The 21,111-nt window shown below is 39.1% G+C and overlaps 2 protein-coding genes across 2 annotated transcripts in view; both read right to left on the reverse strand.

The window, feature by feature from the left end:
* LOC142466744 (uncharacterized) overlaps positions 1-21,111 on the reverse strand; it is a 56,513-nt gene that overhangs the window by 25,380 nt on the left and 10,022 nt on the right. The gene's annotated exons all lie outside the window — the stretch shown is intronic.
* On the reverse strand, positions 7,338-9,748 carry LOC142466745 (uncharacterized). The gene is made up of 2 exons (XM_075572106.1): positions 8,988-9,748; positions 7,338-8,622 (listed from the first exon to the last, which is right to left on the reverse strand). Exons 1-2 carry the CDS (start codon positions 9,082-9,084, stop codon positions 7,544-7,546), a joined length of 1,176 nt encoding a protein of 391 aa, XP_075428221.1. The 5' UTR covers positions 9,085-9,748; the 3' UTR covers positions 7,338-7,543.

Consider the following 21,111-nt stretch of genomic DNA (forward strand, 5'->3'; position numbering starts at 1 on the left):
TGTAACCGTAGCATTACAAGCACTTCAACCTAACTTATACACACATGTACAGTAATTCAGCATTGGGACACCTTGTTAACTCATTCTATACCAACTATCCTCCTTACAGAAATGCATGCATATGCACACGACTATTCATTGTTGTCAACATGTCACAATAACATGCCTAATTACACATGTTACACCAAACTTTTCCCACGTCAATCTCAGCCTTTTTGTCTAATTACATGACTGACTGTTGCGTTCACAAGTGTTACATGCATTGCACATGCAACTATTTATTTGCAAGCAATGTTTCTACAAAGGTTCACGTCACATCATTGCCAAATATCATCATTCCCTGCAGAATACACACAACAAATACTTATAACAAGAACTGCACAAAGCTTGCCACAGAAGTACTTTATTATGTTAATGTAACACCTTGCATTTTACTATGTCACCTGACATCATCACATACCTATTTAAAGGACGCCCATTACCTGATCATTCACAGCTACTCATTTCAAAATGTTGAGATTGTTTAGGAGACGGAGGAACATTCTTTTCTATGACATGCTTGATGATGAAGACAATCATATAGGGCAAGGGAGGGACACACCGAGGGACAGTGACAGTGACAGGGACAGTCACGCGGATACGACAGAGACAGGGAGAGGGACAGGAGATCAGAGGAGAAGACAGAGGAGACAAGTTGTGCCTCGTCCGCGTCTGTACAGGGAGAGAACCCTGTTAGATGGGATGAGTGAGGAGGAGATTGTAAGTCGCTATCGTTTGAGTTCAGCAGCAATCTTAGCTCTTTATCAGGAGATAAGGGGAGATTTAGATTTTTTCACAGCCAGAGGTCGTGCAGTCCCTGGGCTTGTTAAAATGCTGTGCTCATTACATTATCTTGCTTCCGCGTCATACCAGACAACTGTGGGCATAGTGGGCGGGGTCTCGCAATCTACATTCTCGCGGGCCTTGACCCAGTTTCTCTATGCACTCAATAGACGCGCTAGGAATTATATTCATTTTCCTACAGAGGCGACAGAGTGGCTGGAAGTCAGGACTGGCTTTTATAATATAGCAGGGATACCATGTGTGCTGGGTGCAATCGATTGCACACATGTTGCTTTGATTGCACCTAGTCAGAGTGAGCATGTGTACCGCAATCGGAAGCACTACCATTCACTCAATGTACAGGTGGTATGTGATGCCACGATGAGGATAATGCATGTGGTACCCAAATTCCCTGGTTCCAGTCACGATTCCTCTATCCTGAGGAACTCTTCAGTCTTCCATGCGTTCGAAGAGGGACATTTTGAACATGGTTGGCTGCTGGGTGAGTACACATTTACATGTTCTAACACAAAACACATTTTTATGTAGGAATGTTGGCATTGTACAATTTGATCACTAATGTCAGCTTATGTGTGCTCCATTCATTATAGGTGACTCAGGATACGGAATTAGGCCGTGGCTCTTGACTCCGGTGCTAAACCCTCAAACTGAAGCAGAGGAGAGGTACAATGCAGCCCATATATCTACAAGATCTGTTATAGAGAGGACATTTGGCCTACTCAAGACCAGATTTAGGTGTCTGGACAGAACTGGTGGGGCTCTTCTATACAAGCCTCAAAAAGTGTCTGATATTATCCTTGCCTGTTGCATTTTGCACAATGTTGCACTCAGGCACAATGTACAATCAGACCTAGCTGAGCCTTTGGTAGACGAGCATCCCACCCATGTAGCTGCTGAAAATGAACAAACAGCCAGTGGTGGCCAGACACGCCAGAATCTCATCAATTCATTTTTTTCTTGTAAGTAAAAACATATATGTTCCAAGTTATACTTTTATACTTACATTATGTTATCTTAACAATAATGTTTTTTTATATACCCTTCTGGTAGGACACAGATGAATATGGGTTGCACACCTTTCTTTTCTCTGCTGTGTGCACAAAGGGATGTGGCACCGGTATGTTATTGTTGCACAGGTTATATAATCCCTCTTCAATTGTACTTTAGTTGTGTGTATGTGAATACAACTGGGGTAACAAAGCACTAATATTTTAGCATTGTGTTGTTCCTTAGGCTAACACAATACACATACTGCACCGACACACTTTATTCGAGCAAATACCCGGTATGTACCTGGCAGATACCTGGAATGCGCCACTCCTCACCTCTGACAAGCCCCGTTGCATTTGCCTTCCCAGCCTGGGTTCATGCCTGGCTGATGGGCGGCTGATCTGTTAAATGATAATGATTAGGATTTAATAGGCTGCAATGCTTCGCGTGTCTACCAGATGGCATAAATTCATGAATTGTAATGCAGTATATACATATATACTGTGCAGTATTGCAGCCAGCGGGAATAAAATGCTTCAATCCCTGCTTGGAAAATAACTCAATGCACTCGGGCAGAAAACAGTCACAAACCTCAATACACCCGGGTATACCCGAATTCGTGGGACTAGCCGAGCTCGAATAAAGTGTGTCGCCAGTGTATTATGCCCATACTCATTCATGCTTCTAGTATGCTTACATACAATGTTATTGGTGCAGTGTAACATGTACATCCATATGATGTGTACACCAGGCTGATTTACATTTTGAATGTCATGAAATATACATGGTGTTGCACATTTAACACCAAATACACACTTTGCTGTGTTGTTTACGGTACTGAAGATGGCATGTCAATGTTTGCAATTTCTATATTGTTCCTTTGCATTATAGGTATATCTCCAGTATGACTGATCATGGTATGTATATTTGCTGACATCTCTCATAAGATGTGCCTACATCAATCTTCCTATAATTATTTGAAGTCAAAACCCAACATATTGGTTTAAACACAAATGTTACATATATGTACTTTCTGTATCATGTATATGCATTTAGCTACTCTTGAGCTTTCATGTGCATTGTATTAGAAAATGATTACTCCCATTTCATCACATTTTATGTATGTTTCCTTATAAATTCCATTAATGTAATATAGAGGTGTTTGGAGACAAGGGGATAACTGTACTTATTTCTTTACTTACGGGAGATCATTCATCACGGATGAAATTGACTGATCCTAAAACTCCATGCATGAATGCCTGCAATCACAACAATGCGTACTACATCTTATATTTAGCAATGTTGGTGTTTTGTAATGCTAGGAATTAATAGTCAACATTAATTTACATTTGTGACATGTGTATGTATAAGTCACACGTGTGTGGATGTGTCCTACATGTACCAAGTGTAAAACTGTTAACAGAAAACACAATTTTGTTGCAAATGTTACTGTCATTTAGCATTTCTAATTTACCAATATGACAATGTTGGTAATATTTTTGCAATATAAATCACGTCACTTCATCATTATCATGATGATAATTATCAAGTATTCTCACAATTGTAACGTCAATCACGTGCACATTAGCATAGACACACTTTGTAAGACAACTGTTTGTGTCTGTATCAATTTGTGTAGGATCCATGTATAACACCGACAAATGATAACACCAGCTTTATTATGGTAGCTTATATCATCATATTGACTATACTATGTATTTTTAGAACGTTTAATAAACACAGTAAACTATAGTTAGTTAGGATAATGAAATATACACAGAAACGTACTTCATTACATGATGTTGATGTCATATTCAGAACATCATGCATTGTAGGGGACCACAACATCTGGCCAATAACATTATTTGCTACAGTCCCAAACCATTTTATCAACATACCCATGTAACAAGAGATTTTTAACAAGAAATGGCTAGTTGGTTGTAAGTGTCCTTTACATTGGGAGAAGGAGTGGCTCAGTGAGTAAAGACACACACTGGCACTGAGAGTTTGAAGCAGGGGAGTCTGGTTCAATTCCCGGTGTCGGCTCCTTGTGACCTTGGGCAAGTCACTTTATCTCTCTGTGCCTCAGGCGGCAAAAAATAAATTGTAAGTTCCACGGGCCAGGGACCTCAGCCTGAAAAATGTGTCTGTAAAGCGCTGTGTACAACTAGCAGCGCTATACATGAACATGCTCATATTATAATTATTATTATTATTATTATTATTGTTACATAGTTTCGACAGTCATACGTTCCATTACACAATAGAATTCACAAATGTGTTAGCAGAGTGGGAATGGTTGTTATATATAAAACACACCATGCCATAAAATGATAGTAGTCATTAAAGAACACTCAATAAAAATTCATGAGGCACTATTTTGCAACATCATTATGTTAATTAAGTGCTTATGCAATATAGGCATAAGGGTATCACATTTTTAATTGTTTGTTAATAAGCGCTGCAAGCAATATAAAATTAGTTCCATATGTAGTATAGTAGTCGGTGGCTCCTCCTCACAATCATCTCATATAAAGGTAGACTCTTCTGAAATCATACATTGATCCGATTGTATCTTCCCCGACATCTCTGAAATACAGCAAACACATGATGGTCAAATATGGCACCTTACTATATATGTATCCGTGACAACGCGTTACACAGCTCTATATGATTGTGTACATACACACGTCACTCACTTATATGTTAGAAGTACAAGTGTACATCAGTATGTAATGTTTCTTTAAATTTGTAGCAGGCATAACTATGTATATGATGTGAACGTTGCCTGTATACTGAAAAATGTGCGCGCACATCTTAGTGTGCGCACGCACTTCACGCTTGGCTGCACTAACTGTTAGCGCATGCGCAAAACAAAGCGTACGTTGTGCGTTCAATACATCTTGAAAATACCATTAAACATAAAATCTTTATTTCAAATACAATGAATACGAAACTACATTCGTTCTAAACGAGTACATCTGTATTCTTTTTAAACAGACGTGTTTGGACAGAAAGGACGGCCGATAACACAATGCGCAAATGCAATACGTGTGACGTCATGTTAAACCAGCGTGAAACGCACGCTAACTCTCCTCCCACTCAATTAACATTCTGCTAACGCCCACTTTACGGCTACAAACACTGAGCCGCACACATGACACACTGCAGTTACCGTTACTATAACAAAACATGACAGCCAATAGGCTTTGAGGCGCGCACGTCGCTTGGGGGCGGGACTTACATCCGTAATCCTTTTTAAGGACGCCTTGGGCCATGACAAGGGTCCCACGTCATACGTGGTGGACCCGCTTTTAAATGTTGTAGATGTAGCATGATAACAAAACAGGTATGTGTTAGAGTTATGGTAAAATGTTGCTAATATGTTTAAAGTGATAGGAAAGTACGTATATTTATTCCGTCAGCAATGTGTACTACTCTTTCAGGTTCTACTATATTGTATTCGGAAACAATTTCTTTGTGATCGCTACATGTTATGCAGTCTGCAATGTTACGCTGTATCCACGCATTGAAAGGGAAAATGGTGGTTAAAAAAAAAAAAAAAAAAAAAAAAAAACATTTAAACGCACAGTCAACGCATAACGGTTGTTATATTTACCATTCTTCTAGAATTAACTCTTCGTCTGGCTGCAACTGGTGGCTCCAGAAATGCAAGGCATTTTCATCCACGCTTGACCCACCCGCTGAATCCAGTATGACACACATCTCCTCCATGAAGCGCTCATAGGAATCGCCACTGCTTTCTTCAAACAATTGGTCGGGAGGTAGGTTCATTTCTTCTGGTTCCCATTCCAATGCATTTTCAGCTGAAAGGCTTGGTACATAATCATAGTACTTTTGTTGTTGTACAATGTGGGTTTCAGGAATGGAGGGTGCAGATATTGCAGCAGGTATCGATTCACACGGAACAGTAGTAGCGGATCCATTGCTATTGGCATTAGGAATAAATATGCCTTTCACAACAATATATGTGCCCTCTTTCAGGGTAAAATGCTTTTCCTTTGCAATCTTCCAGAAACCATAGGTGTGTTCTAGCTTATCCTGCACACGTTCAAAAAAGTCATTAGTTGATAAAGTGAATCTTATTGAGGAATTAAAATTCCGCGCATGCCTACGGTTTTGGTAATAAGGATATTTTGCTCGAATCAAATCATAGATTTGGCGTGTGCTTGCTTTGTGTCCGCGACTGTTTAAAATAGCTTCTGAAACCATGTACTTATACCCTAAAAGGGGATTCATATTGTTAACGAATACATCAGCCATGTCAGAGTAGCACAAAAGATGTGTGCAGTTCTGTCTTCTTTGCTCATCAAAATGATTCTGCTCAATGGCTAACAAATTCCTGTGTTTCGTTTTCAAGGTCAACAAAAGTAACTAATTTTACTCCTTATTTCAAACGCCAATTGGATGTGTCCTTTTAATTGGGTTAAGTTTTGTGGTTACTGATAGGCGAATGTGGGAAAAACATGTATCATTATTTTATCTCGTTTGTGAAAACATTGCTACACTTATTTCAGTAACATTGAGTTTTCTAGAAAAATAACAAAGAGCACTGTGTGAAAATAGTGCTTAGACAGCCATATCAGTAAATACACACACCTGCAAAATGAAATGTTTTTTCCCCACATATTTTTCTGTGTGTATTTGAAAGTCTGGTTAACTACCTGTCTGCATGAGTTTAAATACGTGTGTATCTATATATATATAAATATATCTCTCTCATAAAAATATATATATATATATAAAGTGTATATTGTACTATATGTATAGTGTGTGTGTGTGTGTGTGTGTATATATGTATATGTATATATATATATATATATATATATATATATATATATATATATATTGTATCTTTTTTTTTTTTTTTTTTTATATTGCAGGAGTACACACAACATATTGATGGCAGTAAGTAGGCCTTGTATGAAACCTATTTAAATGGTGATAAACATGAGTGAATTAAGTAATAAACATTTGTTTGCACCCAATAATGTTAGAGGCTCACACTTAGTATAGTTGTCAAACATTAGGCCTGTATTATTAAAATAGTGTGTTTTCACAAGGAAGCATGAAGTGTATGTTTTTTGTAAATACATCTATACCAGTTTAGATAGTACTATATATATACACACACACACACACACACACACACACACACACAGTGTGTGTGTGTGTGTGTGTGTGTGTGTGCATATATCAATACATACTACATATATTTTAGTATAAATTCAGAGATGTTCTTGAAACAAGAACACATAAATGATTAAAGGACAACATTACAATGGTCACCAAAGGTAAGTAATATTTAACACAAAATCCTGCTGTACACGTACAAGAAAGATGTTTGCAGTTAAATAGGTGCTTTTATAATTGCATGAAAATAATATGCACATGCAATGATTACATCAATTAACACACCCAAATGCAATGTTTTGCTGCAAAGTCAATGGCAGCTTCTCTAAACTTAGCAACTGGCTCCTGGTGGACCATTACTGAACAGACGATTAAAACATAAATATTTATAACACTATTCATTAATTAGTAGTGTTAACATTTCCAAAACTTCACGTGTACAAGAACATACTTGAAAGTTTGGAAACAACACAGTCTTCAGCATACATACAATAGTAATTAGATAATCTGAAGTCAACAAAACAAGGCCAAAGACATATTTTGTGAATTTTAAAATTTATTTTTTTTGTTCTTTTTGCGAGCGAGTAACAGGCCTGCTTGTTGTCTCTTGAATTTTCCTTTTTCTTTTGCCACCAACTTTAGGTACAACAGAGCCACTTTGAGTGGCCTCTGGCACTTCACGGGCAGGGCTTGTGGCCAGTGACTCACCTACAGGGCTTTTGGGCAGTGACTCACCTACAGGGCTTTTGGGTAGTGACTGTTCACCTACAGGGCTTGTGGCCAGTGACTCACCTACAGGGCTTGTGGCCAGTGACTCACCTACAGGGCTTTTGGGCAGCGATTCACCTACAGGGCTTTTGGGCAGCGATTCACCTACAGGGCTTTTGGGCAGTGACTCACCTACAGGGCTTTTGGGTAGTGACTGTTCACGGACAGGGCTTGTGCCCACTGACACATGTGAGCAAGTTGGTAGACACTGCACAAGTGATGGTTGGTCTGTTTCATGTGTGTCTTTTGTTGTTTTTGACCAAAAACTGGTCAGTAGTAACTGCTTGTGTTTTCTTTTTGTGGCCTCCTTTGTAGGTGTCAGCTGCTGAATTTGTACAGATGGCAGCGGTAGGATGTCGTCAGGAACCTGCACAGCAATGTCTGCTACTTGACTGGTAACATTTGGGCCTGGTGAATGAATATCAGAAGCATGTGGTGAAAACTGACCTGCATGAACAGATCCTGCCTGTGAGCTGTTGAATTGTGGTACATTAGTCATTCTCCAGTAATTAGCTTGTGTTTGCTGAACAACTAATGCTTCGAATGAGGTGTTGATTTTTTGCAACTGTTTAGGCACTTCAATGAAGACTCTGTGGAGATGTGCCAATTGTGAAACTGTTTCTTCCTGCAGTGCAATCATCCTTTCCAGCACTGTCATCAGGTCAGAATGGCGACGATTTTCTGCTTCCACAATTTTTCCCTCAGAAGCTACAATTGCATCATATGTGGTTTTTGCTGGACGATTTGGCGGTAAAACAGTTTCAATTGGAACCTCTTCATGGTCACTTGCTTGTATTTGTGTGTCTATGGCGGCGGCGGCGGCATCATCATCATCATCATCATCATCAAAATCCTCTTCATCATGTTCTACAAATAAATGTACACATTATTAAATGGCATGTTAATCTCTGCTGTGTTACTATGTAATTGTACTGTGTCATAAGTAACAACTAACATGTTTCCATACGTTTTATAACCTCACATTAAAAACTACCTTGACTTAAGAATAATGTTTGGACTCAGTATGAAATATGAGTGACTGAAAACTTGCTGTAAACTCACAACTCCTACATGATAGTTAACATCACTAACACAATACAAGTTGCCTTACACTTCATTTTCACTGACACTAAGTAATCCTATTTAAAGAAGATGTGCAAAACAAATAATGAACATGACAACATAACATATAGAAGAGCACATATTATATGGCCACCAACTGATACACTCACCTTCTAGGTGTGTTGAGCTGGCTGACCCAGGTGAAGACACTTGTTCAGTCTCAGGTGACACATGTCCTTCAGGGGCAACTATATATAACAATAACATAAGTTTTACATTTACATGTGTAAATATTGAACAAACAGTTATTGTATGTTCTGTATTTATGAGTACCTAACAGCATCATTTCCTTAACCCAAAATGTGTGTGTGAAAGTGAACATAAATAGTTGTAATAACAATGTACTTGCCTGTGTACTTAGAACTTTTGAGTTCCCTAACATAAAACATACTATGTTCCTGCAGTAATGCGTGAGGATAAATAGATAAAATTTGTACATAAAAATCATATGTTGTGTAGTGATATCAGTATCATAATGTACATAACTATCATGAGCTGACCATTCACAATGGTTATCATGAAGGTGGTCATATTGCAAAAAGTGTTGTTTTTGGTAGAGGATATGTGTGGTACATTAATATAAGATGTGGCACACCTGAATGTGGCTGTGACTCAACAAGACAACACATGCAGTGTGTGATAATGTGTCGTTGATAGTAGTAGTTCAACTATAGATATGAGTGAACTAATGTGTGAGGTACGCTTTGATAAGTAATGAGTTGTTGGGGCATTTAGTAGCTAAAGTGAAGCTTTCAAATGAGTGTGATTAACTTCAGTTGTGCTAGTCAGGTTGTAAGAACGGTATTCCCTTCCCCAAAAAGCCTAATCAACCACACCTTTCAATTACTTGAAACAGGTGAAAATGGTGTGAACTAAGTTGACCCTAAAATGAGGCTGCAATTAGTGTGTGTGCTGAACCCCACCCCCTCTGTTGAAGTGTATGCTGTGATGAGATATTAATTGCAGCTGCTTTAACACAATGGTAGATGAGCTAAATAGTCGTGTGCAGTTTTTAAGTTATGAAAACAATGACATAAAATATGATACGTGTGCCTCATTATGCTGTCTGTATATGAGTTAAAGCAAAAATGGACCTTTTCATAAACAACTATAGATGTGTTAGTGCAAGTGATGTTTGTAGGCCGTTGCATGCAATATATTTGATGCATGCTTAAAATAGGCAGTAATGTCATGTTTGTCGGAGTAAAATAAATAAAATACACAATAATATTCTACATATTTCTGTTCTGTACCTGTAGCTAGTAATAATTTCTGATTAACATGTGTTACACATGTGTACTACCCTGTTGTTCCCCATCTTCGCCCACCATCAATTGCTTCCACTGCAGCAATGCATTTTGGGAATTCACATGTAAATGAGCACGCAATGGCACGTGCTATATTAGTTACTGCTTTCAGTAGGACTACAACATATATGTCTATTTTGAGATATATATATATACAGAATCAGACATATACATATATAGATGCAGGTATGCTTATATTGTGAAGACAGTATAAAAAGCAGTGTAACTATGCAAAATAACTGTAAGCAACGACACACCTAGTACAGTAATATTTCTCACCTGGTGGAAATTGTGAGGGGTAAATTCCTATATCCCGGTCACCAGGTAAGCCTTCCACGACGACGGGAAGTAATTTTGCCCGAAACAGCTCCTCCAATGGACTTAATATAAGACGTTGTGGTGTGGGCCCACCTCCAGTGCCAGTAGCATGCACGCGTTGGTGTTGTATTTTCTTTTTCAATTTGGACCTAATATCATCAAATCTCTTGTGACAATTCCGCTTGTCCCTCACATGATTCCCACACGCATTGACACCAATGACTATTGTGTCCCACATTTCTTTTCTGCTTGCTGAACTTGTCCGCCCTTGGAAAACATATAAAATATATGAGGTAAATGATTAATAATAGAAGCACCAGTTTCCTACACTGCTAGCTGTTCCAAGAGATAGCAAACATGCTGTTTTATGTGTAATATGTGAAGCACATGAGCATTCACTACTAAACCTATACATGTAAGCAAGGTTGCATTCATATTGTATGCAGTTATGGCAAATTGACCGCCTGTGTTTAGTTGTCCTTGTAAGGCATGATAAAAAGCTGTGTTTCCAGACTAATTAACATAGAAAGATATTGTGAACCCATATTTGCATATGAACAAAACTCAGATGACCTAGGATCACATGTATTTGAATAATAAATGTAAAGGTACACTTACCTAGTAAATGTCCATATATACTGTCATAGTGCTCCAGAATGCCAGTGACAAGAGCTGTATTTTCCTGGTCATTGAAGCGAGGATTACGTGGCTTCTCCACACGTTTCTTCCGAGCAGGTTTAGGGTCAGAGCTTGGCTGGTGCTGACTGGACTCTCCTTCTTCCAATGGAAGAGCCTCCAAAAGCTGGCCACCAGCAAGCACGCCACCACCAGACACCCCATCAGCAACTGCGCCACCAGCAGCACTCACAGCACCAGCACTCCCACTCCTAGCACCAGCACTCCCACTCCTAGCACCAGCACTCCCACCACCAGCACTCCCACTCCCAGCAACAGCACTCCCACTCCCAGCAACAACACTCCCACTCCCAGCAACAGCACTCCCACTCACAGCAACAGCACTCCCACTCACAGCAACAGCACTCCCAGCAACAGCACTCCCACTCCCAGCAACAGCACTCCCACTCCCAGCACCAGCACTCCCACTCGGTGCACCAGCAACATCACTCCCCTGAACAGTACGTTCACTCCGACGCGTACTCGCACGAGTAGCACTCCCACTCCCACCAGCATCACTCTTCCCACGCTTTGCGGGCATACTTCCAGCACTCACAAAAAACAGACAACTAATGTACAGCCAATCACACGAAACACTTCCACATATAAAACAAGACAAAGATGTAAACAAAACAACAATGGACAAAGCTCACCCAATACACAACAAGTCTCTCCGTCAATATGCAAATGTTCAATCAGCCAGCTCTGTGCGTCTCTCTCTCTCTCACTCCCAACAACACAGAGAATGATTAGCAGTACACGTTGCCTTTAAATCTGGCGCGCAATCAAATACATGCTTGTTTCTTGTGTAGATTTTCAAATTGGAGCGGAGCGCTGGGTGACTCAGGATTATGAAAAAGAAAAATAAATACAATAGTGCAGATGGTAATGATATAAAGATATAATAAAATGTTCTCTGTAGTAGTGGTACTCACAGATTGCACTATCAAATATAAGCGTATCAGAGACCCTTCTCTCTCTGATGGGAGCCCTTTAATGGAAATCCCTCAGAGTGGTATGCTGATACTGGAAGCTTGTATTATGGTGGTTCAGTTATCCTCCCAGGGGTATGTAAAAGTGAAAGAGAGAACACACAATAGAGTAGTATAGTCTAAAATTGTATTGGCAGCAATCGATAATCATATGTATAATACACTCACATTTTGTAATAAAATTTGGTTCGTGGGAGAGGACAGCTGTGAATGGAGAACGCCGGTTGTTCCTGGAGCGGAGGAGCCCTTCCGCATACGTCACTGGTACCTTCGTCACGTCCTGTGGTGTCGTAAGTCAGGGCGGAAGAGGCTGCCTGGTGTGTCCGTCTCCTACTGGTTTGCCAGCAGTTGTCTCCCGGTTTCCTCAGCACAATCACCTCCCACAGCGGATCGATTCAACGCGTTTCGCTGTGGCTTCTTCAGGAATCGATTCCTGAAGAAGCCACAGCGAAACGCGTTGAATCGATCCGCTGTGGGAGGTGATTGTGCTGAGGAAACCGGGAGACAACTGCTGGCAAACCAGTAGGAGACGGACACACCAGGCAGCCTCTTCCGCCCTGACTTACGACACCACAGGACGTGACGAAGGTACCAGTGACGTATGCGGAAGGGCTCCTCCGCTCCAGGAACAACCGGCGTTCTCCATTCACAGCTGTCCTCTCCCACGAACCAAATTTTATTACAAAATGTGAGTGTATTATACATATGATTATCGATTGCTGCCAATACAATTTTAGACTATACTACTCTATTGTGTGTTCTCTCTTTCACTTTTACATACCCCTGGGAGGATAACTGAACCACCATAATACAAGCTTCCAGTATCAGCATACCACTCTGAGGGATTTCCATTAAAGGGCTCCCATCAGAGAGAGAAGGGTCTCTGATACGCTTATATTTGATAGTGCAATCTGTGAGTACCACTACTACAGAGAACATTTTATTATATCTTTATATCATTACCATCTGCACTATTGTATTTCTTTTTCTTTTTCATAATCCTGAGTCACCCAGCGCTCCGCTCCAATTTGAAAATCTACACAAGAACCATCTGGACCTGAACAGTCCATCCTAAGGGTGTAGAGCTGCTTTTTTATTCATTGTATTGCACTTTAATATTTATATAATTTTTCTTACACTGGTGAAGGTTACTAAACACAATTTTGTGCACTGATTATTAATTATACATCACTGTCACGTATATTATATAGTTATTTAATTATTCACTTTGAGAAGCGCCCGGTTTTTATTTTTTTCTTGTACATGCTTGTTTCGCCTGATTCAGCAAGATTTGTGATTGGGCAACCTAACAGCACCCCGCCACGGACGCCGATACACCTGTGTGTGATCGGATAATCATCGTGAGAGTGGGCGGATTTGTTTTCTGGTTGATTTTGAATGTATTCGGCACTTACTGCATACGGAGAGGAAAAATCGCCATTAACATGACTAATCGGTAAGCTTGCCGATTTCACTTAATCGACGCTTACTGCATGAGGCCCCTAGTGTCTTTAGATGGGAAATACCATTTAAACCCGCCCATTGGATGCCTAAACCCGTGGGTTTTTTTTAAACTGTTTTTACTGTAAGGCCTGTAGACAAGCATCAAAAGAGAAAATAAACTTCACTTCCAACATCACTAAAAAGAGTTTTAAGACTGATCACTTTATAGACTGTAGGACGACATTTGTCGTCTATCTTCTAGTGTGCCCATGTGGTCTCCAGTATGTGGGCCGGACTTCACTGAGTCTTAGGGTCCGCATACTGGACCACATGGGCAATATTCGCAGAGGCCTCACAACCCATAGTCATCCCCAGGGGATTGAGGCAGTGATAGAGAACTGGAGAGGGGGGGATAGACTCAGACGTCTCTGTCAACGAGAGACGTTCTGGATCTACCAGCTGAAAACATTGGCCCCATATGGCCTTAACGTAGATTTAGACATTGGGGCTTTTATTTAGTCGTTTTAGTTTTCTATTACGTGCACATTTCCCTAGGGCCCCAGCTACTCCTCTCCTTCCCTACTTTGTATTCATTTATTCATCCCATTTCTCGTTTGCTCATCAATGTCATTTATACAGTACGTGATTTTGTACATTTGGTATATCCATTTTTTAACTTTAAGGTGTGTTTTTTTCTTTTTCTTTCCTTTCAGGCTCTCCAATTATTATCTTTCTGAGCTTTTTTAAGACATAATAACGTTTTTTAAGAATGTTTAATTTTAGTTTTAGTATTATGGTGTATTTTAACTTGTACCACTATGTTTTAGCAATTTCCTTGTTCTTGTACATTTTATTCTTTTTGTCCTGGTTGGCCCTTTTTTAATCTGCACTCATTTTTATTGACTATGCTATATGTTAATAAAACAATGAATCATGTCTCCATATATATATTTTGTATGCAAACAAGATCAGTAATTGTGTGAATTGGTGTAGCTGCAGGTGTTTTCAGCCTTATATAAACTATTCATTGCTTTAACACATTATTCACTTTGGCTATATAATTAGTCTCCAGCTTAGGCTAATGCGATTTAAGATTCTCCATATGTCTTAACCAGAGCTATGGGTTAAACCAGTTTAAGCTGCATGCTTAATCAGCTAGATGGATTGTTGGAGGCATAGCCAGTCTCTATTCCTCCCACTTTGAGACAGGTGGGGGTTGTTCCTAATTAGTATGAGGGGCTATATAAGATGTATGGACCCCTCATTGGACATTCTTGAGCCTGATGAAGCCGAAGTCTCGGCGAAACGCGTAGCTCCTACTGACCGTTTGTTTATGTCCCTCGGGAGCCTCCGTAGCAGTCGCTGGCAGCCGCACGTCATTACCACACTCCCCTGTCCTCCGGACGCGGCGGCAGGGACCTTCGTTACAGGGCTTGCCACTCTACTACGGGCGTCGACCTGGGAGTTTGTTGTTATGTGAGTGCATTGTTATTTGTATACCCTACCAATAAATTTATCGATTTGTTGATAACACGTCTGGCTCACCATCTTTATACCATCACATGCGGGAGCTTAGAAAAGACTGACAGAGTGAAGGTCTTCATTGCCAGCCAGCAATCACGGGTCCCCCGCTGTTTGGATTGGGGAAGGATAGACCGATCATCACAGATAACCCTCACTGTACCTGTACTTATACTTGGCCGTGTAAGTATCGTTTGATATTTATATATTATTTCCCCTCCTCCCTCCATTGTACCTGACCTCATTGTAAGTCAGGTATGTGTATTCTATGTGTATAGAACTCTGATTGTTATTGCTCTTTAACCCTTGCTCCCCTTGTTCTTTGTTTTACTGTTTAAAGTGTGTGCAGTAAGAAACAGAAGCAGTTTGAACAAGGAAGCGGTTAAACAAGGTATAGTATATTGCAGTACAGTTTACTGTTAGTACTTATAAACTTCATAGTTGCTAGGATGAGCAGGATTGAAAATTCCACTCAATGCACATCTTGCCACATGTATGTGCACTTGGAGCTGCTGTTCCAAGGAGCATACCGCTGTGAGGTGTGAGCGGGTGGTGTTTTTAGAGTCAGAGATTGCTGACCTGAAGAGGCAACTTGCAACATTGAGGGACATTGGCAATCTTGAAAGGGGTTTAGAGCTCACTGAGCAGGCCCTTGCTTCGACTAGTGGTGCAGATGGTGGTGCTGTTAGTGAGGAGCAGGTAGGTAGCTTGGCTGCTGTTAGTGAGGAGCAGGTAGGTAACTGGGTGACAGAAGGGGAAGCAGGGGCAATAGGGAGAGGCAGGTCGTTTCTGAGCTGAACCATCCCAATAGATTTGCCATGTTGAGTGAAGATATTGGGAATCGGGGCAGAAATGGCAAGGCTAGGGGGGACTAATTCCTCTAGCAGCCAGGGGAATAGATCCTCCAGCACAGAGGGGACTCAGGATGCTCAGATACAAAGAAAGATTGTGGTGGTAGGGGACTCCATTATTAGGATGGTAGATAGGGCAATCTGTTGCCATGACCGCATGAACCGAACAGTTTGTTGTCTCCCGGGTGCTCGGGTTCGGCACATTGCGGATCGGGTAGACAGATTGTTGGGGGGGCAGGGATTGACCCGGCGGTCTAGATACATGTTGGCACCAATGACAAAGTTAGAGAAAGATGGAGGGTCCAAAAAATGATTACAGGGATCTAGGCCAAAAGCTTAAGGCAAGGACCTCCAAGGTAGTATTTTCTGAAATACTACCAGTGCCATGCACTACCACAGGGAGACAGTCTGAGATCAGGGAGGTTAATGCATGGCTAAGAAAGTGGTGCAGGGAGGAGGGGTTTGGGTTTTTAGAGCACTGGGACTCCTTTTCTGAGAGGTGCCATCTATATTCTAGGGACGGATTGCACCTCAATGAAGAGGGATCTTCTGTGCTAGGGGGGAGAATGCTAAAAAGGTTGGAGGAGATTTTAAACTAGGATGGAGGGAGGAGGGGAATGAAACAGATAATGAACTAAATGGAATAGAGGAGGATACAAGGTGTTATGGAGGTAGAATGGGGGCAAGTGCGAGTTTGACAAGCAGCGAGACACCCATAGTAAATACAGATAATACTAGAAAACTTCTCAAGACTAAACCAAGTGGGCGCAGAAAGGAAGGAGCAGATAAGATAATAGTACAGGCTGAAAAAAAAAAAGAACTGTATGACATCATAGGCATTACTGAAACATGGTGGGATGAAACTCATGACTGGACAGTTAATTTAGAGGGTTATTCCCTTTTTCGGAAGGATCGAACAAATAGAAGGGGAGGTGGAGTATGTTTATATGTTAAACCGGATCTAAAACCTATTAGAAGGGATGATGTTTATGAAGGGGATGATGTTTATGAAGGAAATGATGAAAATGTAGAGACTTTGTGGATAGAAATTAGCAGTGGAGGTAAAAGTATAAAGAAAATGTTTGTGGGAATATGCTATAAACCACCAAATATCTGCGAGATTGAGGAAGCTTGTTTGCATAATGGGGGATTTTAATTATCCAGACAGACTGGGGCAATGAGATTAGCATTACAACAAAATGAAACAGGTTTTTGGGGGTGCTTAAAGACAATTATATGACTCAAATTATTGAGGAACCAACCAGGAGAGGGGCAGTACTGGATTTGGTCATATCAAACAATGTAGAAGTAATAACAAATATTCAAGTTCTGGAACATTTGGGTAACAGTGATCATAACATGGGCTCATTTGAAATAAATTATCAAAAAAACAGATTACTTGGGTTCAACAAAGACCTTCAACTTTAGAAAGGCAGATTTTAATAAACTGAGGTCTAATCTACAAGTAATACACTGGGATGATGTTTTTGCAGGGAAAAATGTAGAAGATAAATGGGCAGTCTTTAAAACATTGCAAGAAAAGCACACTTATCAGTGTATACCCTTGGGTAATAAGTATAAAAGAATTAAATCAAAACCAATGTGGCTAAATAAACAGGTAGGTGAGGAAATGGACAAGAAGAGGAAGGCGTTTAGATTCTTCAAGTCAGAAGGGACGGAGGCATCGTATCAGAATTATAAGGAATGTAACAAAAATTGCAAAAGGGCAATCAAATTAGCGAAAATGAATAATGAAAAAAGGATTGCAATAGAAAGTAAGGTAAACCCTAAAATGTTCTTTAAGTACCTTAATAACAAAAAAATGAGAAAAGAAAATATAGGACCCTTTCAGTGTGAGATGGGTAGACAGATTATTGGAGATAAGGAAAAAGCAGAGGTATTAAACAAATTCTTTGCCTCTGTGTTTACCAGGGAAAATCAAGTTCAATAGTAGTGCCGCAGGAGGAAGCCACAACCTCCATATTAATGAACAATTGGTTAACTGAGGAAGAAATTCATAAGCGACTTGAAAAAAATTAAAGTAAATAAGGCACCTGGCCCAGATGGCATACATCCACGAGTTCTCAAGGAGTTAAGCTCAGTAATAGCAAAACCATTATATTTAATATTCAAGGACTCCATTTCCACAGGCTCAGTATCACAAGATTAGCGTAAAGCAGATGTGGTGCCTATATTTAAAAAAGGAAGCTAGATCACAACCGGGGAATTACAGACCTGTAAGCCTGACTTCAATAGTGGGGAAACTTCTTGAAGGTTTAATACGGGATAATATTCAGGAATACCCAATGGAAAATAAAATTATTAGTAATAGTCAGCATGGTTTTATGAAGGATAGATCATGCCAAACTAACCTTATTTGTTTCTTTGAGGAGGCAAGTAGGAATTTAGACCAGGGTAATGCAGTTGATGTGGTCTACTTAGATTTTGCAAAGGCTTTTGATACGGTTTCACACAAGAGGTTGGTGTACAAAATAAAGAAAATTGGACCCCGTAATAATACAGGTAAACCCCGTTATAGCGCGACCCGTTATAACGCGGTCTGATCATGACTCTCGAATTGAAAGCCTCCATTTTGCCGCCTTACCTGCATCTCAAATCCTCCATTTTGCCGCCTTACACTCTCCTCTTCCAGCTGTTCTGCCCACATGCTCATCTCTCTCCTCTTCCTGCTGTCCACTTGCTCATCTCTCTGCCTGTCGCGTGCCATGGTTTTTTTCCAAACATTCAATTCAATGCTTTATTGACTTCTAGACACAGACACAATTAAACATTAATACATTTTGTACAAAACACATGCAGGGATTGAACTCTGGACCTTCTGATACCAATGCCTTGCCTCTTACCTCTACACCATAGGACTTGTGTGACAAGACATAACCTATAAATATATTTATCCTCTACATTACATTGCCACAGGGTACATGTCAATGTTAAATCTTAAGTCTATTTCTTGATGTCTATGACATTACACAGCTTCTGTGGTGTAGTGGTAGAACTCTTAACCAACATATGAAAGGGTCCTGGGTTCAATTCCTGTATGAAATGGTATAATTAAGTTTTTTAATAAATTATTGTTTTAATTATATTGTATAATTTATAAATATATAATTATTTATTATTTTTAATTAAGTAATAATTATTTATTAATCAATAATGATGTATTAATAATAATTCGTATTAATAATTCATTATTAATCATTCTTTATGATTAATTATGTATTATTAATAAGTATGATTATTAATTATTATTATTATTAACAGTTAATTAACTAAATAATAATTATTACTAAATACTTAATAATAATTATTTATACTTATTAATAAAATATATTAATACTTAATAATTATTAATAATTAGTAAGTATTAATAATTGTTATTAATAATTAAGTATTAATAAATACTAATTAATACGTAATAATTATTAACACCCAATTGGTAATAATAATTATTAATACTTAATTATTAATAACAATGAATACTTACTAATAATTAATAATTAAGTATTAATACGTTTTATTAATAATTAAGTATTAATAATTATTATTACTAATTGGGTATTAATAATTAGTAGGTATTAGTAATACTTATTAATTAGCAAAAATTATTAATGATAATTAATAATCATACTTATTAATCATAATATAATTAGTAATAATAGTATTATTAATTAATAATTATTCATAATTATTAATATAGAATTATTATTAATACTTAATACATAATTATTAATACATAATTATTACTTAATAAAGAATAATAATAATTATATATTATTTATAAATTATACAATATAATTAAAATAATAATTTATTAAAAAATTTAATTATATTATAACATATCATATCATACAGGAATTGAACCCAGGACCCTTTCATATGTTGGTTATGAGTTCTACCACTACACCACAGAAGATGTGTGATGTCATAGACATCTAGAAATAGATTTAAGATTTAACATTGACATGTACCCTGTGGCAATGTGTTGTAGAGGATAAATATATTTATAGGTTATGTATTGTCACACCAAGCCTATGGTGTAGACTAGAGGTAAGAAGCAAGGCATTGGTATCAGAAGGTCCCGAGTTCAATCCCTGCATGTGTTTTGTACAAAATGTATTAATGTTTAATTGTGTCTGTGTCTGGTAGTCAATAAAGCATTGAATTGAATGTTTGAAAAAAATGGCACGCGACGGCAAGAGAGCAGAGAGATGAGCAGAGCAGAAATATATGATCACGTCGACAGCAGGAAGAGGAGAGCACTGGTAAGGCGGCAAAATGGAGGAGAATTAAATCTGTAATGAGGAGGCTTGATACCGTGAAATTTTAACGCGGTCTTGGGGTTGTGGACCCCAAGGACCGCGTTATAACGGGGTTCAGCTGTCTATGCACGTGGATTGAAAACTGGTTAAAGGACAGACAACAGAGGGTTGTCATAAATTTTTCAGGTTGGGCTAAAGTCGTGAGTGGAGTACCTCAGAGATCGGTACTGGGACCCCTGCTTTTTAACTTGTTTATTAATGACCTTGAGGTTGGCATTGAGAGCAAAGTCTACATCTTTGCTGATGATACTAAATTGTGTAAGGTAATAGAATCAGAGCAGGATGTAATTTCTCTTCAGAAGGACTTGGAGAGACTGGAAACGTGGGCAGGAAAATGGCAGATGAGGTTTAATACAGATAAATGTAAGGTTATGCATTTGGGATGCAAGAATAAAAAGGCGAATTACAAATTAAATGGGAATAAATTGGGGGAATCGTTGATGGAGAAGGATTTAGGAGTGCTTGAAGAAAGCAAGGTTTAGCAATAGTGCCCAAAGTCATGCAGTAGCTGCAAAGGCAAACAAGATCTTATCTTGCATCAAACGGGCAATGGATGGAAGCGAAGTAAACATTATTATGCCCCTTTACAAAGCATTAGTAAGACCTCACCTTGAATATGGAGTACAATTTGGGGCACCAATCCTATGAAAAGACATTATGGAACTAGAGAGAGTCCAAAGAAGAGCCACCAAATTAATAAAGGGGATGGACAATCTAACTTATGAGGAGAGGCTAGCTAAATTAGATTTATTTACATTAGAAAAGAGGCGTCTAAGAGGGGATATGA

Source organism: Ascaphus truei, chromosome 15, assembly GCF_040206685.1.
Source record: "Ascaphus truei isolate aAscTru1 chromosome 15, aAscTru1.hap1, whole genome shotgun sequence".
Classification (NCBI taxonomy): Eukaryota; Metazoa; Chordata; class Amphibia; order Anura; family Ascaphidae; genus Ascaphus; species Ascaphus truei.

Bases quoted from the DNA above. Each gene is read 5' to 3' on its own strand.
- LOC142466745 (XM_075572106.1), bottom strand. From the start codon at position 9,084: ATGTTATTGTTATATATAGTTGCCCCTGAAGGACATGTGTCACCTGAG. The intron at 8,623-8,987 runs GTGAGTGTATCA...ATTTATTTGTAG, and splicing joins CAGCTCAACACACCTAGAAG to AACATGATGAAGAGGATTTT.